Source organism: Pogona vitticeps, chromosome 4, assembly GCF_051106095.1.
Source record: "Pogona vitticeps strain Pit_001003342236 chromosome 4, PviZW2.1, whole genome shotgun sequence".
NCBI classification, from domain to species: domain Eukaryota; kingdom Metazoa; phylum Chordata; class Lepidosauria; order Squamata; family Agamidae; genus Pogona; species Pogona vitticeps.
Window position 1 is genome coordinate 113,857,566 of NC_135786.1, and position 25,990 is coordinate 113,883,555.

Sequence of the window (25,990 nt, forward strand, 5' to 3'; positions counted from 1 at the left end):
TGAAATAGAGAATTTTCCTGCCAATATAAAAATCTATGCAGAATTATTTAAAGGAAAAAGTGATTAGATTAAAATATTGGTTGTATAAAATGAGATTGAAAGATCAAATGAAACAAATCCTTCAAAATAAGAATATATCATGGTTGAATTATATGTAATTAGAAAGATGGACTAATGAATGGTTAAAGAAGTATAACAAAGGTAGAGAATATACAAGGTATGAACAATTTCTATTATCATATGAAGATATTCAGATGACTGATTCACTAAATGGTGCAGTGGGAATATTTATAGATTCCTGCTAGATCTAGAAGAAGAAGAGACTGAGAATGAAGGATTGAAGTTAGTGTGGGAACAAGACTTAGGAAAAAGAATAAATGAAGAATGAAGGAAGATGTGGAAAATGAGGGTTTTACGATTTATGTCATTGAGAAGAAAAGTTTTTTTTTTCAAAATGGGCTTAAAATGGTATCTGACACCGATAAAATTGAATAAAATTAATGCTAGTTATCTGAATGTCTGTTGGAAATGTGAGAAGGAAATTGGTACATACTTTCATATGTGGTGGGAATGTGAAAATACAAAGATTTTGGAAACTAATCTCTAAAGAATTAAAGCAAAAAGCAAAGCGTGCTGCTTATATACCGCCTCATAGCACTTCAAGCACTCTCTGGGCGGTTTACAAGTCAATTATGCAGGCTACACATTCCCCCCCCCCCGCGACCTGGGTACTCATTTTATTGACCTCGGAAGGATAGAAGGCTGAGTCAACCTTGAGCCAGCTACCTGGGAATTGAACCCCAGGTCGTGAGCACAGTTTTAGCTGCAGTACAGCGGTTTAACCACTGCGCCACAATTAAATGACATATGTGAAAAAGATATAGAATTTAATCCTGAGATAGCTCTGTTATCAATTTTTGAGAATGTGGAATGCAATATGATGACTAGAGAGTTTATTACCAATTTAGTAACAGCAGCCAGATTAATAATAGCTAGGAATTGGAAATCAAAGTCTGAATTTCAAATGGAATAATGGAATAATGAAATATGGAACATTGCTATAAATGATAACTTGTAACTTAAAGATTAAGAAAGGAGAGATTAAAAAAGAATAAATGTTATGATATATGGGGCAGATATCTTGAATATGTGCTAACAAGAGGAAAAGGGAAAGCTCCAAATCAGGAACCAATGCAGTTCTGGAGAAGAGGACAATAAAGGAAGAAGAAGAATAAAGATAGAGGAAGAGGATTACTGCAAGAGGTCCTGACTGTGGTGGTGGGGAACATAGTTGATTTGTATTTTGGTTTGTGCATTTCATTATTATTTTATTTATTTATTTATTTTATATGCCGCCCACACTACCCAAAGGTCTCTGGGCGGATTTTATGTTTATGTTTATGTTGTAGTTTAAATAATAAAATAATAAAACAATAAAAAAAGAGAAACAACACTGTTTTAGCAAGGGTATTCCATCACAGAATATGCAATGCTTCTATTAAGATGAAGCCTGCTATGAAGTACGTGCCCCCAACTTAAGAAAAGGAAGATGTTTTCCTCTGAACTCTTGCTCTTGTCTCTATGCAGATTTGAGTCAATTATACATTAATCCACTTAATGTTTTTTAATTGAGTGGCAAAGCGGTTATTTATTTATTTTCCCCATTTAATGATTTGGGGGGGGAGCAAAAGAAAACTTAAGACAGCTAACTCAGTGAACATAACTACAAAGGTGTCAAAGCTGGTGAATAAAAGATTCCTCATTGGGTGTGGAATTGTGAACTGTGATTTATTAATGATAGGAATAGGCCTAATACGGCTTCATTCACTTTGCTCCTTAATCTTCCTCCTCCCGCATAGTTGCAAGGAAGAAAATCAAAGTTTTGCTTCTGATTTGAATTAACCACAATTTAGCATTATACTTGAACTCTTTACTGTAGTTAATACTACTATGTTTGTAAAGCACAATTTGAAGTAGCATTGTTTCAAGTGAACCATATTAATGTATAATTGTACTGAGACAACAGGAGAAACTGGGGGTAAACCTAAGGGTGTGGTTATATGAGGGAAAATGTATTTGAATTGGGGTTAGCATGTTTTAAATCAATTTTTAAAAAGATGACTACACAATGCGCATGAAAGCATGGATTGTTTTGACAAGGAATCATATTACAGTATTTTGATCAGAGGCAAAGTATTTTACTCTTCCACCAGAGGGTAGTCTATTTTAACTTGGATGTCAAATTGATTTACTTTGAATCAGTTTGACATATGTGAAAGCCTCTGATGGTGCAAATGTCCCTGTGGAGTTTGCCACTCATTCCTTCTCCAGTGCCCAAGAGAAACTTCATCCCAGCGTTGAGGTTAAACTTTTTTTTTAAAGAAACAGCATGAAGGCTAAGGAATCTTGGCTGAGGAGATCTGCCACCCCTGCAAACACCCTTTTGCATTGGATCAGGAGATCACACCGTCAGAAAGTGAACAAAAGAAATGTCAACCCAGACAGAACAAATTTCAGCCACCACTGAAACAAAACAAGACAATTCCCCTCTCAAGACAGAATTTGGGAAAATCAGGGTTTGAATGGAGAATCTTCATGGGTGTCTTCTTTAGACACATCACTTTTTGTAAGAACAAAACAACAAGATGGGTGCCCCATAAAGCTCCTCATCTTTATGGATTAAGTCAACATGCTCATGGGTGCCCGAACAGGGCTTCTAATTGAGAGGAAGAAAGGAGTTGCAGTTTGTTAAATCCTTGCAGAGGAAACATGATCTTTCTACTTCTAGAAAGAGAAGTTGTGGGACAGGTGGGGCTGGGTGCAGTAATAAACAATATAAATTCTTTAGGGCAGCAGAACTGAACAGTTCTACCACTGAGATTAGTTCGTTCATTGGCGACCATTATAGTTATAACCTTAGTTGTTTGATGCCCAAAGAATAGATGGGTGTTTCTCTCCCAATTGATTGCTATTTAATGATGGTGTTAGGTTTAGAGAAGTGCCAAAAGGAGAAGCCAACCTGATTCTTCACTTGACTGTAGCAGTCTGGGCACCGGGTGTGTTCACAGCTTCGCCCTTCAAATCCTGGCTTACAGATGCAGCTCCCGTCACTCTGACACCGCAAGGGCTCAGCGCCCACTGAATTGCAATTGCAAGCTGCACCAGTAAGAAAAAAGCAAAATGTTCCCATGTGAAATGCTGGCACATCACAGGCACTTTCCAGCCATAAGAGACAAGTTCAGGGGCTGCCAAACCAGAAGGGACAGAAACGCAGGCATGAGCCAAGGTTGGAAAGACAGTAACTGCTTTTCAGGCTAGTCTGGTGTGATGAGGTATTTTGCATGTTTTAGGCTCCAAAAGCAGCTCCTGTTTCTTCCCCAGGGCCATGTCAAGACATTTTGCTGCCAGAGGCAAGATGCAAGAGAAAAAAAAAAGGGCAAAACAGTACTCTCACACACGGTCAGATACCATTTTAAGCCCAATTTGAAAAAACAATTTCTTTTATTCTCAATGACATAAATTGTAAAACCCTCATTTTCCACATCTTCCTTCATTCTTCATCATTTATTCTCTTTCCTAAGTCTTGTTCCCACACTAACTTCAATCCTTCATTCTCAGTCTCTTCTTCTTCTAGATCTAGCAGGAATCTATAAATTTTGCCCACTGAACCCCTTAGTGAATCAGTCATCTGAATATCTTCTTTTCAGAATGAAAAAAAATTACAAGCAACTGTTTACGTAATTATCTATCCTCATGTTGCTTCAGTTCATGGCTCATTCAAGGCCTTGCAAGCTGAAATCCTGTTGCTTGGCACTAGAGTATTGAATAAATTAAATTTAAGGAGGGTTGATTCTAAATCCCCAATTATTAATGGACCTATTGTAATTGTGACTTTGTTGTTGTTGTTTCATCATTAAGTCGTGTCCTTGTGACCCCATGGACCAGAGCACGCCAGGCCCTCCAGCCTTCCACTGCCTTCCGGAGTTGCATCAAATTCATCTTGGTAACTTCAATGACACTGTCCAACCATCTCGTCCTCTGTCGTCCCCTTCTCCTCTTGCCCTCACACTTTCCCAACATTAGGGTCTTTTCCAAGGAGTCTTCTCTTCTCATTAGATAGCCAAAGTATTAAAGCCTCAGCTTCAGGATCTGTCCTTCCAGTGAGCACTCAGGGTTGATTTCCTTCAGAATTGATAGGTTTGTTCTCCTTGCAGTCCAGGGGACTCTCAAGAGCCTTTTCCACCACTACAATTCAAAAGCATCCATTCTTCATCAGTCAGCCTTCTTTATGGTCCAGCTCTCACTTCCATACATCGCTACTGGAAAAACCATAGCTTGTCTTTTAATTTCGTGGCTGCTGTCACCATCTGCAGTGATCACGGAGCCCAAGACAGTAAAATCTCTCACTGCCTCCAACTACACCAGAGCACAGAGTGCTGTCCTCTGAAGATGCCGGCTACAGAGACTGGCGAAACATTAGGAAGAACAACCTTCAGGACACGGCCAAAGAGCCCAAAAAACCCACAACAACCAGTTGGAGCATTCTTTGGCACTGCCCTTATTTGGGATTGAAATGTAGACTGATCTTTTCCTATCCTCTGGCCACTGCTGAGTTTTCCAAACTTGCTGGTATATTGAGTGTAGCACCTTAACAGCGTCATCTTTTATGATTTTAAATAGTTACACTGGAATGCCATCACCTCCACTGGCCTTGTTGTTAGCCATGCTTTCTAAGGCCCACTTGACTTCACTCTCCAGGATGTCTGGCTCAAAGTCAGAAGCCACACTATCTAGGTTGTCCAGGACATCCAGATTTTTCGGTATAATTCCTCTGTATACTCTTGCCACCTCTTCTTGATAGAAGACATCAAGAAGATGTGGCAAGAATACACAGAGGAATTATATGTTAAGTTCCTACCATTTTTGTCCTTTATCATGTCCATCTTTGCACAAAAGGTTCCTTTAATATCTCCAATTTTCTTGAATAGATCACTGGTTTTTCCCTTTCTATTATTTTCCTCTGTTTCTTTGCACTGTTCATTTGAGAAGGCCCTCTTGTCTCTCCTTGCTATTCTTTGGAAGTCAGCATTCAATTTTCTGTAACTTTCCCTATCTCCCTTGCATTTTGTTTCCCTTCTCTTCTCTGCTATTTGTAAGGCCTCCTTGGACAGCCACTCTGTTCTTCAGGCACTCTGTCCACCAAAAAATCTGTTCTTCACTTCCACTGTGTATTCATAAGGGATTTCTTTTAGATTATACCTGACTAGCCCAGTGGTTTTTCCTACTTTCTTCAGTTTAAGTTTGAGTTTTGCTATAAGTAGCTGATGACCAGAGCCACAATCAGCTCCAGGTCTTGTTTCTGCTGACTGTATAGAGCTTCTCCATCTTCGGCTGCAGAGAACATAATCACTCTGCTTTCGGTATTGCCCATCAGGTGATGTCCATGTGTAGAGTTGCCTCTTGTGTTGTTTGTGATGACCAGCTTGTTCTCTTGACAAAACTCCATTAGCCTTTGCCCTGCTTCGTTTTGAACTCCAAGGCCAAACTTACCTGTTGTTCCTTTTATCTCTTGACTCCCCCCTACTTTAGCATCCCAGTCCTCTAGAATGAGAAGAACATCTTTCTTTGGTGTCACTTCTAGAAGGTGTTGTAAGTCTTCATCGAATTGGTCAATGTCAGCCTCTTCAGCATTGGTGGTTGGTGCATAAACTTGGATTACTGTGATCTTGAAAGGTCTGCCTTGGATTCGTATTGAAATCATTCTATCATTTTTGAGATTGTATCCCAATACAGCTTTGTGACTTACTACACTAAATAACAGGATTTCAGCACACAATGATGGAAGTAAAGATGCCCTGGAAGTCAACATTCATTTGTACATGATCATAACATACCTTGGCATTTTTCTGCTGGGTTGAGAGATAAAGGATTTCGAAAGTAGCCCTCTTTGCAATGGCATTCCCCTGTCAAACGGTTGCAAATCCAGGAAGCATTTGGATCTGTGTCTTTACACTGGCAGGGCTGGCAGGGCCGTGCTGGGCCTTTCTCACCCAAAGGATCTCCAAAATACCCATAAGTACACACTTCACAGCGTGTTCCTAGGAAGGAGGTAAATAATATCAAATGGAACCTTGAAGCAGCAGTGCATGAACTGCCTCTGAACATCATCCCCTCTTGACTCTAGAAAAACTCTGCACAAGTATAAGACAATCAGCATTTAGAAGTGGAACCCCTTGATGGCTGGAAAGACATTTGGTTTTCCTAGCATGAGCTTGTTGCACCTCCACATTTTGCAAAATGGCTTGCTTCATTTTATTACTGGTCGTTAGAATGTAAATCCAGGGTTCATTTGTGAGTCTGATTGCTCATGCATAAAGCTCTGAAGGAATCACATTGCTAGAAGGAAAATTTGCTGTCCCTCCTTTATCATGAGCTCATTCTCACAGTCCTTACTCTGATCCCAGCTACAGCTTTGTCACCAAATTCCCAGCACATTTCTTGCCTGCTGGTTCCCAGCTCACCACCGATGACTGGCTGATTTCAACCCAGGTTTGAAATTGGTTACATGTAAGCAGTCAGGAGGTGTGGCTTAACACATTTTTTTCCCCAGAACTCTATATTTTCTCCCATCATTCAAAGTCTTCTTTTGTCTGTGTTGTAGGAGTTCAGGCTGCAGGGATAGGTTCATGGGCTTAAATGCTCCTGTGATGGCAACTGATTCATTTGTGCTATTATTTGGCTCCACAAACAAAAAGTACCTACAGTTCACATTATATACAGACAACATGTCAGGAAAGGATTATTGTAAGAAGACAGGTAGTTGGTAATGATAGTAATGCTGGTGCTAATGACACACAAGTATTAATAAGTCAAACTCCTTCAGGGCTATGATTGTTACTCAGAAATGCTTGCACGTGTTCTGTTTGATTAACTTGTGGCCAGGGAAGAAGCCCTGTGATGTCACCCTGCCTTTGCATTATCTTTTATATTTGCAGTCCTTGCCCTTCAAATTGTAATAAGGCTTAACTGCTTCTTAGGTAAAATCCAACCTGTTGTGTGAATGCTTTTTCTTTTTAATGCAGAGTCAAAAACCAGAGGATTCCACAATTAAGAAACTGATGAGGCATACTGGAAACTTCCCTAGTATAGAAAGCAGAGAGGCAACTTTTTAGGACTTGGATTCTTGTTTACTAAGTCTCAAATTTGGAAAATATCCTCCACTGGTAACAGAATATCTGTAGGAGTGACATGTGATATGGAGGAAAACATAATAAGCTGGAGAAGAGAGTTCTTAAGCCCTGCCTCACTATTGTTTGGTCTCTGTAATTGCCTTTTCTAGTTGTTTTCCTCCAGTCATGGACAATAGAGGAGCAGCAGTTAAGAATGCTTCCTACTCCACTTTCATGCTCCACACATTAACCGTGGAGCCATTTCCATATCCTGATAAGACCCATTGACATGGAATGTCTAGCTTGGCCTTTATAAACCATGTGTTCACAATTTGCATTCTCTCTTTTTCTCTTTCACACACCTTTGGCTAAGGGTGCAACCGATAAAAAAAAAAGATGTAGGAAATACACCAGGATTAGGATGGGCTGATTTGCACTTCTTCCCATTGATCAAATGATGCAAAAGAAAATGTGAATCAGATGGGAATTTTTCCCCCATCATCATCATTTTTGCTTCTGCTGCTGGGGCTGGCACTTAAAAAAAACCAGACCCATTCATATCAGTTCAGGTGATGTGATTGCTTGAACTGATGCAGAAAACCTTCTGTGGCACTACACACATAGGAATGGGGAGCAAAGCCTCTGATCAGCAGAACTTAAAAAAAACATCTTGGTGCTAGATAATGGGAGGAGAAAATGAGGAAGAAATCTTTGTTTACAGCTTATTAGGTAGTTCCTTGTAACAGTGCCACCTTCAAGACTGCAAACAAGCTGCAAACAAAGCTTTACTCCATGATCACAATGCAAAGTAACCTGAATTCACCCAATGCAGCTTCACAGTGAGTGAATGTGAGTGAATTTGCATTTCCCTTGCACCATAATTGCACTCTTTGCTCCTGTCACTCACAAAAAATAACACTAGTCCTCAGTGGAAAAACCTGGTATATATCAGATATTTGGACATTACCTTCAGTTCCGGGAAGGCACTTATTACAAACAACTTCCTCTGTACTGGGGAGCACTGAGCAGCCAAAGCCACTTGGGCATGGGCATGGCTGGCAATTCTGTGGGTTCCGTGGGAAGCTGTAAAAACCATTTGGGCAGGCAGCCTGCACAGGCCTCATGGTCTCATCGCCAGAATAACAATCCCCTGAACAAAGAAAAGGAAAGCAATAGTTGAGTAGAACATCATTTCGCAACGTATGGGTCACAGTTTGAATGTGGCCTAGATGGCCCTTTTTTTGATTTCTGTTACAGCTTTCACACTTAACAAAACCCCACATACATATAGAAAGCTTTTTCCCAGTGGGCTTTGGCAAAAGTCACACGATACCTGTATGAGTCTTATTCAGCCCGCTCTCCATTTTGGGACTGAATTTAAATGGAAATTTCTACGGTTTAAAATACCTACCTAATTTTTTTGATGGAATTTTTTCCCATGCTTTTCCCCCATTCTCTCCCGTTTTTGCCACCTAGCCTAGGATGGGTGACCTCCAAAGGTCTATCCACAGATCTTGGAGGGCTGCACATCTGCATCCCTTGGCCACAACATTTTTTTCTTACAAAAATTCATTTTTTCAAAAATAGGAAATGCCACTTTGCACCTCCTAATGGTCAAAATAAGTTTTTAATTGAAGTGTGAGGGGATCAAGGGGTGTTGCAGCCCCCTCAAGGCATGGCAAAACTGTCCTACAGCACCTAAAGTGGAGAAGAGGACTTTCTGACCCAAACCACGTAGTGGGTGTGGATAATGGACAGGGCAGGGATGGCGCCACATTTGGGCTCTGGGGACTGCATGTCACCCACCCCTGAGCAAGCCTAATGAAGTGTTCTGAAGAACTTAAAAGCTTCACTACTTTGTTTATTCACATTTGCATGTGCATGAATATGCACACACTCTCTCTCTCCCTCTCCCAGTTTCAAATTTCTGAAAAACCAGACAACCAGTGCATTTGGGGGGAGCATTTAAAAAAAAACCTAAGTAGAATAAATGCACTGAATTAATGGACTGTGGCTTATCGTGGTTATTAGCCACAGCCATAAAAGTGATAAACATCAAGCTCTGTGCATTTTATGAGTTGTGTATCTCCAGATTAGTTCTTGATGGATTTGTGATCTGGCACTCAGTGCTGGACCTGTTACTTGTTGCCTGGCTATGATTAGAGTTCCCTGTCTTCCTCAGTTGCTGAGGAGAACCAGGACATGCCTGGGAGAGAAAATAAACTGAGGTCCTTCCTGCAAGGAAGCAGTCTGCTTTTCTTACTCACCTACTGTGATGCTGTTTAGACATTACAGCAGCCGATGGGAGACATTATTGTGCAAGTGCATCTCCTTGCACTTCCACAATGCTTAAAGGCTGATCACCAGCCAGGCACGGCAAACATGTGGGATCTGGCCAGGCAACAACTGAGTGGTAAAGAACGTTGCTGTTGGCCCTAGCCAAAACCTTGGTGGGCTTTAAACACTACAGTCATGCCATCATAGAGATGCAGTTTGCATACCACTGTTACAACAACTATGGTCACTAAGCCCCCTAACACTGTGCATAATATATGGGAAGGAAATAAAATAAATCCCCCTGGTGTCCCAATGGATTTTTATCAGTAACAGCTCTTCAATAGTGTTTGTCAAAGTTTTAGCAAATGCACTCAGAGCATTTTCAGAGTTTTTCCTCATATGCTGGATAGAAACTTCCTTTCTAAATCTTAAAAAGTCAACCTATTCAGAGAGTTTGTTAACACACTGACCCAGGTAGACATTCTCTTCATGTGGCCACAGAACATATGCATACCTTCAATATGCATGGAAGCTAACATATACTGTAGGCCCAATGTTATAGACATGCATTCAAACGCTGTCCTCAGGTGTGAAATTCTTCTCCTTCCAAAAAAAAGAGGACCCCGTGCTTATCCCATGTGTGTCGGTGTAGTGGTTCCATCGGACATGACCTTTGTGCCTGGAGCAATGGGAAGAGTGCTCTCCGGCCCACCCTGCCATCACAGAATCACTAGTTCACTGTGTAAACAGGCCATGAGTGAATTGTCTGGTCTTTCTATCAGAAACCTGAAGGCTGCTCATACAAATAAAAACCATCCGGCCACAAAGAAATATCTTAGTGGGTTTCCATACCTGTTTCTGGATCGCAAAGTCCTCCTCCCTGGCAATTGCACAGCACACAGTTGCCAAGAGCCCCAAGTTGGGCAGAATCTTCCCGCTTGTACCCTGGAGCACATTTCTCACAGAACTGGCCATGATACCCAGCTGGACATACACACTCCTCCACCCACAGGGCTGGAGTGCCAGGGGTTGGCTGCGCTGACACTAAAACGACGTTACTGAGGTACCCTGTGCCTAAAGAAACAGAAAGCAGATTGCAATGAATTCTCTTTGAGAAGATAATATGGTAAATACCAAACATCCCAAAATCCCAACTTGATAATGTCTGACTCAGAAATGAATATATGTCTATCAAACAGAGCTAGGGTCAATTTCTAGTCTATATCATTTTGAAGCAAAGTCTTTTGTCAGTCTGCTCCCTCCTGGTTCTGTATTAATTTGCTGTTTTTTGAATAATCTATATGAAAATTAATTATTTAACTGTGTGATTTGAACATATTTCCTCACAACATATGCATTTCTGAACATCTTCCCTTAAAGAACACTTTGCTAAACATATTTTATCATAAAACATAGATGTTTTACATAGTCTTGGTGTGTTTTTTTTCAGCAGAGCACTTTGCAAAATTCAGAGAAATATGAAATTCAAATAATAGCTGAATTCTGACAAGGATGTGAATCCATAAGATGTGGATTCAGTCACTTCACTTTGGAATCTGTGTCAAACAAAACTGTTGAATATGTCCAGGAATGCTATCCTAGATCATAGCCATGCTACAATTTGCAAAATGTCTGTGGAAGATGTAGTTCTGTTGGAAGGTGTCTCCATATAGTCTAATGGACATTGGGAGTTGTCCTCCCATGATTCTTTGTGAGTTACAGTTCTTTAGGCCTCCCACAGTTCAGTGGGATGCTTTTCTTAATATTCAAAGGAGCAACAGTGCAGGAATGGCATGGATGTAGAGAGGACTGCTATAGCTCCTTCTGGTTTGGGAGCTTTCACACCCATCAGTCTGCTGAGGGGTTTGGGGAGAATTATGGGACTGGAAATCTTAACATTCTGAAAGTCCCATTCTTATTTACAATAGGATGGAAATGAAAAAGTGATACATCATCAAAAGAAAATCACCCAACCTGTTGAGATTAGACTAAATTACATCATCTTCCTCTCAACTTACTGTCTCCATAAGTAGCTCTGATCTGAAGAGCTGTCAGGTTTCCAATTAACCGGTGATACTCAGCTCTACTTAGTCTAGGGCTCCAGTTGCTACTTGGGTGTTCATCCAACCTGCAAGTCAGAGATGATGCAAGAAATTGAAGTTCTGTTTTTTATATTAAAAAAACTTTGCACCACACTGATGTGCAAAAGGTACCTTAGCAAAGACATCTGGGATTGAAAGATAAAACCAGAGAATACAATGGCATACTGCTGTTATATTCCTGACAAAGAGAAAAGGCTAGAACTGCTAAAAAGAGAGAGAAGAGAACAATGCTGTGATCAAGAAAGAGCACAACATAGTCCAAAACTCTGTTAGGTTTTGCCATGCACAGAAGGGTAGTCATGCAAACCACTTCTGGATCTCATCTGTCGAACATCTTGGTATATGATTGACTGGACAAGCAGGGCATGATTGGGCACATAATGGGCAGCTGACAAAACAGCCAGCACAACGTGCATGATTGCTTTCCTGCAAAAGTGCAGTCTATAAGCTTTTGCCCATAGAATCCAGTTAAAAACACATAATTTTCAGAACAACATACACAAATACAAAATCCGGCCATTTGGTTCCTCTATTGAACATTTTTTTGTAATCCAGGGATGTGAACTATGCTTCCTTATTGCAATTCTGCATTTTAATATTTGCCATCAATACTTATCACACCCTGAGCAACCAGAAACATCATTCTTAAAAACTAGTAAGCATAAGGTAAAAAAAAGAGAGAGAGAGAGCAAAGAATACAGTTACAAACAACACAGCACGGCAGGTTAAACATCACATGCCAGTTTTAAAAGATGTGCTTTTCCTCATGCAATAAAACATCCTTGAACTTTTTCAAACATCACCAGATTTTTCACCCTGTGATTATTGGACACATGCTAACTGGCAGCTGGATGGGCAAACTGGCTCCATTGAAAACACGAGTGAGGAGATCTTGGATGATACAGAAGTTCTGTTTGTGACACTAGATCCATGAGAATTCATTCGTACTTCCCTTGTTTGATGACAGAGAACGTGTGACTCTATCCCTTTACGTCATGTTTTATGTAGAGATGTTTGCTGATACCACAAGCAATTTACCTCAGTGTGTACATCTTGCCACTTCTACAAGGTAGCGTCCTTCCATTAGGCGTAAATGGAGCAGTGACTTTTAAACCAGCTCCTTCCAAGACTACATCTTGCTGAGAAGGGTGACGTCCTGGTCGGTTCACACGATAATGAAAAGACAGTGTCTGCCCATAACTGAGTTGCTGGTTTCCAAGGAACTTGGCTACAAAGGAAGCATGAAGCAAACAAGGAGTCCAAGAATAATGTTTGGAAAGAAAATTGTTCCACTGAGAAGATGGATTTGCCAGTACCATATAAAATAATATGTCTACATGGGATAAGGAAGGATTTCACATAAATCATATACTGTAATGTTATATTTATTGTTCAGAATGTTTGAAGGGTTTTATGTTGTTTTTATTGTCTGTATTTCATATTTTATTGCATTAGATTTTTTACTCTTTAAACTGCTCTGGGAAAGATCCACCTCAAAAGCTGGTATCGGAATATTTTAAATAAACGAATTAATGACTAGCTTGCTGGTGTCCTCTAGAAGGCAGGAATGATCTGTGCTCCACCAGGGAGGGGGAAAACATGGGTTTCCATATGTTGTTAGACTGCACCTCCCACAGTGCCTCAACACTGGCTATGTTAGTTAAGGCTGATCGGAGCTGCCCTCCAAAAATACCTGAAGGGACACATGTTTCTCATACACAGCCAGATTCTGCTGGGTACAGCAGGGCAATGTGTGACCATGATTTTCAATATGGAATATATTAAATAAGACAAATGCTCTACTGAAAGGCCCTTTGGGGCATTGCTCCTATCCACTCTATGATAGGGGCATACATACCTGGAGCCACAAAATAGATGGGATTAGAACTTCTTGCAGCTACATAAATTTCCTTATGATGCGAAGACCACTGAAGCTGCAAAGGGGATTCCCTTCCTTGAGCTTGCCAGCCATCGTCATCTGGAATAGAAGGAAACAAGACCCCTTTGAATGGAACTGGAAATCGAACCCAATAACCACACTCCAGGTTCCAACTGTTGCGCGTTGTGGAGCACTGAACCTTCCTTTTGCCTCTTTGCATGTCAGCAATGACACATGCTTTTGGCTTTGCTTCACCAGCAACAGTGCTATTCATACTTAACTCTTTGCCAGTAGCTCACTGAGTGCCTTTCCAATTTATAATCTCATCTTTCAGAACCAGAGCTGCCCAGTAGCTGCCTGTCAAGAATTTCTCCACCCTCATCACCAATGGAACTTTCAATTCTCTTCCGCTGATGCAGTCATTAATTCCTGAAAACAATGGATGCATTTCCATTTTGTGTCTCAGCTTCAGTCTTTCTGGCTTAGGTTACCCTGCTAGGAATATATTCTGGTAACAAAGTGTAGAATCTGATGGTATTGGCCTCAGTTTCCCTGATACACTTAAATTCCTTTATCATATTAAGGTGTGTATTTCATCACATCTTATGGTAGTAAGGTACTTATGGTACCTCAAGTGAGAACCATTAAGCCGTGGAACAGCTTCCCTCCCGATGTTGTGGGTGCCCCATCGCTGGAGGTTTTCAAGAAAAGATTGGACAGCCATGTGTCCGGAATGGTATGAGGTCTCCTGCCCTTGGGCAGGGGGTTGGACTAGAAGACCTCCAAGGTCCCTTCCAACCCTATGATGATTGTATGAAGCATCATCTTATACACATGAGTTAAAAGCCCAGAAAGCAAATTTTGTCTCTATTGTCTAGCTTCCTGCTCCTTCCAAGATAAAAGAGTTGAGACAGTTTTGTCTTGTACTTAGCTATATAGCGGTAACTCTCAATCTTTCATCCTCCATATATTTTGGATTTCAATCCCTTCAATCCCTGGCAATTTGCCATGCTGGCTGAGGTTCTGGCAATTGAACTCCAAAGTAATACGGCAGCCAAAGATTGAGAATTTGCTGGAAACAACTCTTGGGTCATTTTGCCTTACTAATAACAAGTTTTACCACTGTGCTACCACCTCAGCTATCTTTTGGAAGTTTATGGAATTAATCCACTATTTCTATAAATGCAGGCCAACCTTATCTTCTTCCATAATGTTTGTATGCTAGGAATAAAATATGCCTTGCAGAGGAGCAGCAGAATAGAATTAGAAGGTCCCATGAGCAGCTCTCTTCCAAGGTGCTGTAGTGGTTAGACACTTGCAGTGGGTGGGAAAAAATCCAGGTTCAAGCTCACTGCCCATGAAATCTACTAGGTTAGGCACCCTTTCTTGGCCTGACCTACCTCAACTCATTGTTGCAAGCAAAAAAGAAGGAGGCTGTGTATAACGCTATGAACCGATAAAAGAAAAAGCAGCATAGACAGTATAAATGTAAATAATAAATAACAAATAGTATGAAAATCGGGAGTTCAGGCTGGGTTCCTCCTTTTGATCCTTCCATGGACAGCTGAAGACCCATCTTTTTAAGGCAAGCTTTTAAAAACCATGATTGAGTCCCTGAATGCCTTTTTAAAGTTAAGATAATTTTTAATGTTTACTTGCTTTGAATTATTCAATCGTATTTTAATTAGCATTTCATTTAATTGATTTTAATGTTTAACTTTCTATGCTTTAAATTCAATTCATTTCAATATTGTGAGCTGCTTTTGATTCTTTATCAGGAGAAAGGTCATCAAGAAACAAACAAACAAATAATAAATAGACTACTCCTATGCTGATTACCTTTCCTTTCCTTAATTAGAGTCAAACTAGAATTGATGACAGCAGCAAATTCAGAGGGTGATTTTTTTAAAAAAATTACTGTTCCCAGCAACTAACCAATGCAGTTATTAAACCAGACCCATCATTGTTTGAATATAACATCTATATAAAGCCATCCCAGTGCTGTGCTGTTCTATTTTAAAGAAATCACAGTGATTGACACTCTACTTTGCATGCCAGATGAGTGTGTCTAAAAGCCATGAGGAGCCTTGAAAACTCACTTGAACCTTGAAAATTCAGTAACATACTGAATTTCTTTTCCTCCTAACACTTTTTCACTCTCTCATTTCTATTATTTATTTTTTATTTACTTATTTTATTTTATTTTATTTACTCCCCCCCTGCTCTCCCCCACATACCCTGCTGAGGTGAAGCAGGAGCCTGCGCTTCTGGCTGGGAGCTCGCAGCGGGGATCGGAGTTGGAGCTGGAGCAGGGAGAGGGCTCCTCCGGTTCCCCGCTGGGCTCGGAGGCTTGGGAAAGCGGCGGACGACGGTCTGGTGTGGAGGCGATTGTCGGAGGGGAAAAGACCTATGGGCTGGTGACGGACGCCCAGCCCCCTCCTTGGAGACGAGCCTCGCCGCGCTGGTCGCTGGACGCGTCGGGGAGATCTTGCCACGGAGCTCTGGCGCGGTGGATGGACGCTGCTACCAGCGAGCGCGGAGCGTAGGACGCCGGGTTCGCCTGCGGAGTGGTGGTGAGCGGCTGCCTGAAGGCGCTTGGGGGACCCTTGTTTGCCTGGGAGGCGCCTTGCCTGGTGGAGTTGGCGGAGGAACGGGGCATCTCATGCAGACTGGGGACCTTGGGGACGCGCCTGGACGGACTGCTGGACCTGGGGGTAGCCGAGAGGGTCCAGGATCCTGCAAGCATCAGCGGGAGCTGGGAGGTCACCGGAGCGTGGGAACGCCGGCGCCATGTTGGAGATTCCCCCCCCAGCTCCTTCTTCCCTCGCCTGCTTCTCTGCCTCAGCCTGGTTGCTGCAACTTGATCTCCCCCCAATTGGATACTTAAGGGGGGAAATGGCAGGGTCCAAGCTTTTTTCAGCTTGCTTACTAGCGCTTGTGACCCTGCCCTGTGTCCATACTGAGACCTCTGAGCCCGTTATTGTGATCTGGGACTCCGTCCGTGTTAACGAAACACCATTGACTCCAGTACTATCTAAAGGGTCAAAATCAACTGCCAGAGAAAAACATCTTTCGGCTATATGTGGGGGATAACCTTTGGGGGAATTTTGTAGTCATATTGTGTATTTTTTTTTTAATGCTAAATGTCGTTTAATTGATATTGTCAATATTTTTTGTTCTTTGTTAGATTACTTTTGTATATTTCATAATTGTATATGTAATTTATTTTGGGTTAATTTGATTGTTCGCACTTACCTGTTTTTTGTTTTTTTTTTTTTTTGATATGGTCTGGAAGGCCTGCCTTCCCAGCGAGGGGCCCCAGAATATTTCTGTGATTACGGGTAGGGGGAGATATGGCGTTGGCTCCGTCCCTGCTCATGTTAGAAGAACTAGGGTCAGATGTTTAAAGGCTGTTCCTTGTTCTGAGACGGAGACCAGCCTCCAGTATCGAGGTAGCCAGACCAGCCTGCCTTCCACTCTACGCCTGGTGTTGTTGAACGCCAGGTCTGTATCCAATAAGGCCCAGGTAATTCAAGACCTTATTCTGGAGGAGGATACAGACCTGGCTTGCATAACCGAAACCTGGATCGGCGGAGAGGGGGGTCCCCCTCTAGCTCTCATCTGTCCGCCCGGTTATGCTGTCCAACACCAGGGCAGACTGGAGGGTCGGGGGGGAGTAGCCATTGTCCATAAGTCCAGCTTGGAGGTCACTAGGCGCTCCTCGGTGATAAAGCCGGGTCTTGAGGCCCTCCACGTGTCTGTTGGGGCCAGGGACGGTATTGGGATCTTGCTGGGCTACCGTGCTCCCCGCGACCCAGCCACCTCCCTACCGGAGCTGGTGGACTTCGTCTCCGCGACACTGTTGGGTTCCCCGAACCTATTGGTGCTGGGGGATTTCAACGTGCGCGCGGGGGCGGAGACATCTGGTCCAGCTCTTGAGTTCTTGGAGACCATGGCCTTCTTGAACATGTCCCAACATGTCAACGGCCCCACTCACGTGGGGGGTCATACACTCGACCTGGTTTTTTCTACCAATGGGAGCGAGAGTGGTCCGATGGTGACTGACCTTGAGTCGGTACCCTTGTCATGGTCGGATCACCACCTAATAAAGTGTACCATTAAAATGGCTCTCCCCCCCTGCAGGGAGCAGGGATCTATTGTTATGGTCCGCCCTCGAAGGCTACTGGATCCTGTTGGATTCCAGGATGCCATGAGAGGTGTTACGGCTGATCTGGCTGGCGCTCCTGTCGAGGCTCTGGTGGATGGCTGGTTTGCTGCCGCGACTAGGGCTGCTGACATGATCGCACCTAAACGCCCTCTCCGGCGCAGAGACCGCCCGGCACCCTGGTTTAACCGGGACCTCCGGGCGAGGAAGCGGGTCAGGAGACGGCTAGAGCGCAGGTGGAGAGGGGCCCCGATGGATCTTAATAGGATAGCTGTCAGGGTCGCTACTAACCTTTATCTTGCTAAGGTAAAGGCTGCTAGTAGATCATACCTCGCTAACCGGATAAGCGAGGCGTCCAACCAGCAGGCGGAGTTATTCCGTATAGTACGCGACCTTTCCGGAGTTGGTCCGGGTGATGGGCCTCCCCCTAGTTTTTCGCCGGACCAATTTGCAGCATTTTTTAAATCAAAAGTGGAGGCCATCCGCCGGGACCTCTCTCCTTTTTTGAGTACAGTGAGTCGAGCTGAGATGTCCAGCGCTCCGTCTTGCCCGGTGACTTTGGACACCTTTCAGCCTGTTACGCCTGATACTGTCTCCAGGGCGCTTGATCGCTGTCGTGCCACCACCTCCTCTTTGGACCCTTGCCCGGCCTGGCTAATCAAAGCAGCCAGGCCGTTAACAACGGAGTGGGCCACGGCTATTATAAATGGGTCTCTCCTTGAGGGCAGATTTCCATCTGCCCTGAAGGACACACTCATTAGGCCCATTAGGAAGAAACCTAGTTTGGCGGCGGACGAAATTGGCAACTACAGGCCCGTCGCCAATGTTTCCTTCCTTAGCAAGGTAGTCGAGAGGGTGGTGGCCGACCAGCTTCAGGCGCTCTTGGAAGAAACAGATGCCCTGGATCCATTCCAGTCGGGCTTCAGGCCGCGCCACGGCACAGAAACGGCTTTGGTCGCCCTGTGTGATGACCTACTGAGGGAGGCCGACAGGGGTAAAGTGTCCCTGTTGGTCCTCCTCGACATCTCAGCGGCCTTTGATACCATTGACCACGGTATCCTCCTGGGGAGGCTCTCCGAGTTGGGAATAGGTGGCCTGGCATTGTCCTGGCTCCGTTCCTTCTTGGAGGACCGTCCCCAGAGAGTCCAGCTTGGGGAGAGGGTCTCGGCCCCGTGGAGCCTCAATTGTGGGGTTCCACAGGGGTCGATTATCTCCCCAATGCTATTTAACATCTATATGAGGCCGCTGGGTGGGGTCATCAGGGGGTGTGGTGCTTCGTGCCACCAGTATGCGGATGACACGCAGCTCTACATCTCCTTTTTGCCAACCGCAGGAGAAGCCGTCCTGTGCCTCCAGCGCTGCCTGGGGACTATTCTGGAATGGATGCAGGAGAACGGGCTCAGGCTGAACCCGGACAAGACGGAAGTGCTGAGGGTGGCCCCCCCCACAGTCGGGGTGGCCCCCCCACAGTCGGGGACTTGGGTAACTCCCTCTCTTTTGGGGGGGTGACTCTCCCTGTTAGGGATGGGGTACGCAGCTTGGGGATCCATCTGGACCCGGTGCTCTCCATGGAGTCACAGGTGGCATCGGTGGTCCGCACCGCCTTTTTTCACCTTAGGCGGATAGCCCAGCTGCGGCCCCTACCTAGTACATGCGCTCATAATCTCAAGATTAGACCACTGTAATGCGCTCTACGTGGGGCTTCCTTTGAGGCTGCTGCGGAAATTACAGGTGGTGCAGAATGCGGCGGCCAGATTACTTAGTGGAGTGAAAAAATTCCAACATATTTCGCCCACTCTGGCCGCATTGCATTGGCTGCCCATCAGGTTCCGCATCGACTTCAAAGTGCTAATGCTTACGTATAAAGCCCTAAACGGTTTAGGGCCTCGATACTTGGCGGAACGCCTACTCCCACCAAGTTCTACCCGGGTCACACGGGCGAGCCAGGAGGTGAGGCTGAGGAGCCTAACCCCGAGGGAGGCCCGGAAAGAGAAAACAAGAAATAGGGCCTTCTCAGCGGTGGCTCCTCGCCTGTGGAATAACTTACCTCCTGACATTCGCGGAGCTCCCTCGCTGGGCACTTTCAAGAATCTATTAAAGACCTGGATGTTTCGGCAGGCCTTCTCATAAGACTATTTTTTGATTTTCTTATCTCTTTATTGTCTTTTTTCTTTTATCTGTTTTTGTATTTGTTGTGTATTCTTATTGTATTTTAACGTTGTTGTAAGCCGCCTAGAGTAGTCTTCGCGACTAGATAGGCGGGATATAAATAAAATAAATAAAAAATAATAATAAAATATAAATAAAAAGTGGTGTTATGTGAAATATGTGGGTGGAATGAAAATGTAACAGATTTACTGCTTGAATGCACAGAATGGGTCTTCTAATACTGAGCTTCATTGAAGGCCTACTTCAAGATCTTTATGCCTAACATTGACAAACAGAATTGCAACAGAATTCAAGCTAAGATGAAAACCGATTCTCACGCAAAAAATGGAAGGCAGACTAGAGTGGCATATTTACCTTGCTGGAAAGTAGAAGTGATTTTATGAACGCTATAATTTTCTGCACTAGAACATTTGGTCGAGTGTCCAGAACAGAAGCATGGAGAGCAGCCCTCTGGATTTCCTGCATCGAGGTAGTAATAGCCTTGCTTACAACTGCATAAGAAAGAAAAAACATCAACATATCCTATTATTTCTTTCTTCTATGCACATAAAAGTAACAGAATATCTTATTTCCTCTCTGAACACTCTGTGTCAACAGCTGCAATAGGAGAGCAAGATACATATCTTGATAATCTTTTCACTGCAGCAACCCAAAATTTAAAGATGTAGGGTCAGTAATCATGATATAATTTAGGATTTTATGAGGAAGAGATTGCATCTCAGAGCCGATTTGTGTGATCACTTCATGACAGAACAGCTGTCACTCCCTGTATCTGGAAGCAATTTTGTAACCATTCCATTATGTATAGAAACTGGATTTTCACCTGTGCTACAATTTGCTAAAAAATATAGCTTTCATTACTAGTGTGCTAAGCTCAGTCACCCCTTCACGGATTGCTGCCTTGTCGTGGCGAAGGGGCTTAAGTAACTCAGAGAAGCTATGGGCTATGCCGTATAGGGACACCCAAGACGGACAGGACATAGTGGAGAGTTCCGACTAAACAGAATCCACCTGGAGTAGGAAATGGCAATGCTACTCCAGTATCTTTGAAAAGAACGCCCCATGATCAGAAACAAAAGGCTAAAAGATATGACGCTGGAAGATGGGCCCCTCAGGTCGAAAGGCGTCCCACATGCTACTGAGGAAGAGCGGAGGACAAATACAAGAAGCTCCAGACCTAATGAAGTGGTTGTGCCAAAGCCAAAAGGACGCTCAGCTGTGGACGTGCCTGGAAGCGAAAGGAAAGTCCAATGCTGCAAAGAAAAATACTGCATAGGAACGTGGAATGTAAGATCTATGAACCTTGGGAAGCTGGGTGTGGTCAAACAGGAGATGGCAAGAATAAACATCGACATCCTGGGCATCAGTGAACTAAAATGGACAGGAATGGGCGAATTCAACTCAGATGATTATCATATCTACTATTGTGGGCAAAATCCCGTAGAAGGAATGGAGTAACCCCCATAGTCAATGAAAGAGTGCGAAAAGCTGTAATGGGATACAATCTCAAAAATGATAGAATGATGTCAATACGAATCCAAGGCAGACCTTTCAACATCACAATAATCCAAGTTTATGCACCAACCACCATTGCTGAGGAGACTGAAATTGACCAATTCTATGAAGACTTACAACACCTACTAGAAGTGACCCCAAAGAAAGATGTTCTTGTCATTATAGGGGGACTGGAAGGCTAAACCAGAGTCAAGAGATAAAAGGAACAGGTAAGCTTGGCCTTGGAGTTCAAAACGAAGCAGGGCAAAGCCTAATGGAGTTTTGTCAAGAGAACAAGCTGGTCATCACAAACACTCTTTTGCAACAACACAAGAGGCAACTCTATACATTGACATCACCTGATGGGCAATATCAAAATCAGATTGTTTATGTTCTCTGCAGCCAAAGATGGAGAAGCTCTATACAGTCAGCAAAAACAAGACCTGGAGCTGATTGTGGCTCTGATCATCAACTTCTTATAGCAAAACTCAAGCTTAAACAGAAGAAAGTAAGAAAAACCACTGGGCTAGTCAGGTATAATCTAAACCAAACCCCTTATGAATACACAGTGGAAGTAAAGAACAGATTTAAGGAACTAGATTTGTTGGACAGAGTGCCTGAAGAACTTTGGATGGAGGCTCATAACATTGTACAGGAGGCCGCAACAAAAACCATCCCAAAGAAAAGGCAATGCAAGAAAGCAAAGTGGCTGTCCAATGAGGCCTTAGAAATAGCAGAGAGGAGAAGGGAAACAAAATGCAAGGGAGATAGGGAAAGCTACAGAAAATTGAATGCAAACTTGCAAAGAATAGCAAAGAGAGACAAGAGGGCCTTCTTAAATGAACAATGCAAAGAAATAGAGGAAAATAATAGAAAAGGAAAATCCAGAGATCTGTTCAGGAAAACTGGAGATATTAGAGGAGCATTTTGTGCAAAGATGGACATGATAAAGGGCAAAAATGGGAGGGACCTAACAGAAGCAGAAGACATCAAGAAGAGGTGGCAAGAATACACAGAGGAATTATATCAGAAAGATTTGGATATCCCGGATAACCCAGACAATGTAGTTGCTGACCTTGAGCCAGACATCCTGGAGAGTGAAGTCAAGTGGGCCTTAGAAAGCCTGGCTAACAACAAGGCCAGTGGAGGTGATGGCATTCCAGTTGAACTATTTAAAATCTTGAAAGATGATGCTAAGGTACTACATTCAATATGCCAGCAAGTTTGGAAAACTCAACAGTGGCCAGAGGATTGGAAAAGATCAGTCTACATCCCAATCCCAAAGAAAGGCAGTGCCAAAGAATGCTCCAACTACCATACAATTGCACTCATTTCACACGTTAGCAAGGTTATGCTCAAAATCCTCCAAGGTAGGCTTCAGCAGTATGTGGACCAAGAACTCCCAGAAGTACAAGCTGGATTCCGAAGGGGCAGAGGAACTAGAGACCAAATTGCTAACATGCGCTGGATTATGGAGAAAGCCAGAGAGTTCCAGAAAAACATCTACTTCTGCTTCATTGACTATGCAAAAGCCTTTGACTGTGTGGACCACAGCAAAATATGGCAAGTCCTTAAAGAAATGGGAGTGCCTCACCACCTTATCTATCTCCTGAGAAACCTATATGTGGGACAGGAAGCAACAGTTAGAACTGGATATGGAACAACTGATTGGATCAAAATTGGGAAACGAGTATGACATCGCTGTATATTGTCCCCCGGCTTATTTAGCTTATATGCAGAATACATCATGCGGAAGGCTGGACTGGAGGAATCCCAAGCCAGAATTAAGATTGCCAGAAGAAATATCAACAACCTCCGATATGCAGATGATACCACTCTGATGGCAGAAAGTGAGGAGGAATTAAAGAACCTTGTAGAGTGGTCTTAACCATCCAGATAGGCGGGATATAAATAAAATAAATAAATAAAATAAATAAATGAAAGAGGAGAGTGCAAAAAATGGCCTGAAACTCAACATCAAAAAAACTAAGATCATGGCCACTGGTCCCATCACCTCCTGGCAAATAGCTGTCTATGTAGAGCTGTTTTTGAAGATGGTTCAGAACCTTCAGTTGGTTCAAAATGCTGCTGCCTGGAGCCGGTGACAGGAATCATATTGATTCCCTTGTTACTATAACATGGACTGGCTGCTAGTCCATGTCCAAAACCAGTTCAAAGTGCTGTTTCTAACCTATGTGGCTTGTGTCCGGGCTATTTGGAAGGACCATATCTCCCCCTACAATCCTCTCCGGTCTCTGAGATCTTCAGGGCAGGGCCTTCTCCATGTCCTGCCACCATTTAGGGACAACTCAAATGAAGTCATTTTTGGTGGCTGCTGTTAGCCTATGGAATTCCATCCCACATGAGGCCAGGTTGGCCCCCTTCTTACAGTCCTTCTGCCAGCAGGAGAAAACCTTCCTTTTTAAACTGATTTTTAATATGTGAATTTCCTAGAGTTATTAATAGGGAATTTAACATATTTTAGCATGTTGTCTCTTTTAGTTGTTTTAAAATAGTGGTTTTAAAATATTAATTAGGTGTAATTGTATTTATTATTAATATCTTAATTGATTATTATTTTAAATATATACATTTTTGAGCTATTTGCTGGCTTGAGCCACGTCATTGGGAGACATGTAACTAAATGAATAGATCTCTTATATTTAAATTCTAAGGTTGGAATGTGTATAGTATCAAAGTAATGCTGAAGTCTGATGAAACTGAATAACCTAATATGTACATAAAACTCCTTTCAGAGCATAGTTTGGATCTCCACATCAAGGAGAAGCTTCCATATATGTCTCACAGTGTCTGATTTAAAAAAATACCAAACACACCCAAGGTTTAACACAGTTCTGGATTGGATCTCACCATGTAGGTTCACTTGTGCTGACAGGGCTCAGCACCCAATGAGCTGTAATCGGTGAGAGCATGGGCCATGGTGCAATTCAGCCTGAGGGCACACTTTGTTATAGTCTGGCAGACAGAGGCTCCTGGCCTCTTCTGTAGAAACTCAGCTTGTTGCATGGAAGTGGCCCTGAGCTTAAAAAAAAATCAAAAGGAAAGAAGAGGCAGGAATTTATCCAGGAAACATTAAACTCAGAACGTCTAATGTGAGCTGGCAAGAGATTGGATTAAGGGAAGTTTCACTTACTAAATGGAAACAGATCGGAGCATGTATACAAACAAGAACTGCAATAAGCCCCAGTTGTTGCAGAGCAGAACTACACAACAGCAGAACACAGAAGCTCCACATTTCAAATTCTTTTCTTCCCAATCTTAATGCATAATTTTATATACCTGATGCCCAAAACTCATTATACTGAGCATTTCCCCACTCCTATGAGCCTCCAATATCTTTCCATCTGACCTACTACACAGGGCTGCTGTGAAGATAAAATGCCATACATACTGCCTTGAATTCACTGGAAGAAAGGGAGCATATACATACAGTACATGTGAAATAAATAAATGAATAAGATGCATACACTCATTGCACCCATATATTACTTGTTTCAGCATGCAACAAAATGAACTACTCCAGCTCTTTGTAAAGAGCCAATACAGTGAAATAGCTATAAAGTATTGTAGTAGAATGGAGTGAGCAAATACAGGCCTCCAGATGCTGCTGGACAGGAACTCCTAGCATTTCTCGCCACTGGGCTCTGATGGCTAAGGCAGACAAAAGACGCAATACAATCACATCTGGGGGATCCTCATACTGATGTTAGACCCTGCCCCACCCCCACAGCCCAAGTCCCTACTCAGCCATGAAGATGACTGCGTGATTTTAGTTTAGTGGTCCTAAACCAGCCTCCCAGGGTTGTTACACACATGAAAAGGCCTTGAGATTCCACCAAAGGCAAGATGGAATTTCATTGCAATAAACATAAACAAATGCTGGTTATCGTCAGCATGTTTTTCTGCTTCTGATTAAACCTGTCACATCTTTTATGCTTCAAAAGGAAGAACGTGAGTGTGATGGTTAATGCTAGCATCCTGGAAAAACAAATCTGACCATTTGGACCTCTCTCTGTGACTGGAAAGATTCTGGGGTGTTTCTGGCATTTACGAGGTAGGGCTGGGGCTAACCTCTCCCAACAGCACACAAAAGACATTCAAATTTTGTATTTATATTTCCAGAATATTCTGAGCTTTATATATTTTTTTTCCTGCTTAAAATAAAATAGTTCAACTGAATGATTCAGGTTTTCAAATTATTTGGTACTGCATTTTAATTTTTTCCTTAAAGACCAGAGAATTTATAGTATTGTGATTTTTTTAAAACAATCCAAGCAGATGATTTTATTTTGCTTTTTCAACCAACAGAAAGGAGGGTCAAGAGAGGAAGAAGGAAAGAGTATGTTTCATCCCTTCAGACTGTTAGGGATGGTTGATGGAGACAAGTAGCCATGATCACTTAGAGGCAATATAATCATTAGTTGAGATAGCTACAAATAAGAAAAACTAGACAGCTTTTATTGGAGTTGCTAACACTGTGGAAAGCTGGATGTGGTCAAACAGGAGATGGCAAGAATAAACACTGACATCCTGGGCATCAGTGAACTAAAATGGACGGGAATGGGTGAATTCAATTCAGATGACTATCATATCTACTATTGTGGGCAAGAATCCCATAGAAGGAATGGAGTAGCCGTCAAAGTCAACAAATGAGTAGGAAAAGCTGTACTGGGATACAATATCAAAAATGACAGAATGATTTCAATATGAATCC

The 25,990-nt window shown here is 42.8% G+C and overlaps 2 protein-coding genes across 2 annotated transcripts in view; one reads left to right on the top strand and one right to left on the bottom strand.

Annotated features, from left to right (window-relative positions):
• The window catches only part of NMNAT2 (nicotinamide nucleotide adenylyltransferase 2), a 113,455-nt gene extending 105,963 nt beyond the window's left edge, over positions 1-7,492 (top strand). The window contains exon 12 of the transcript XR_012086584.2: positions 7,083-7,492. The gene's annotated coding sequence lies outside the window, so the exon portion shown is untranslated. The remainder of the gene's footprint in view (positions 1-7,082) is intronic.
• LAMC2 (laminin subunit gamma 2) overlaps positions 1-25,990 on the bottom strand; it is a 64,196-nt gene that overhangs the window by 15,972 nt on the left and 22,234 nt on the right. The window contains exons 5-12 of the mRNA XM_020815380.3: positions 20,116-20,252; positions 13,407-13,526; positions 12,587-12,776; positions 11,465-11,574; positions 10,299-10,520; positions 8,137-8,319; positions 5,895-6,098; positions 3,020-3,156 (exon numbers count right to left, since the gene is read on the bottom strand). Of these exons, the coding sequence (XP_020671039.3) occupies positions 3,020-3,156; positions 5,895-6,098; positions 8,137-8,319; positions 10,299-10,520; positions 11,465-11,574; positions 12,587-12,776; positions 13,407-13,526; positions 20,116-20,252 (1,303 nt within the window). The remainder of the gene's footprint in view (positions 1-3,019; positions 3,157-5,894; positions 6,099-8,136; positions 8,320-10,298; positions 10,521-11,464; positions 11,575-12,586; positions 12,777-13,406; positions 13,527-20,115; positions 20,253-25,990) is intronic.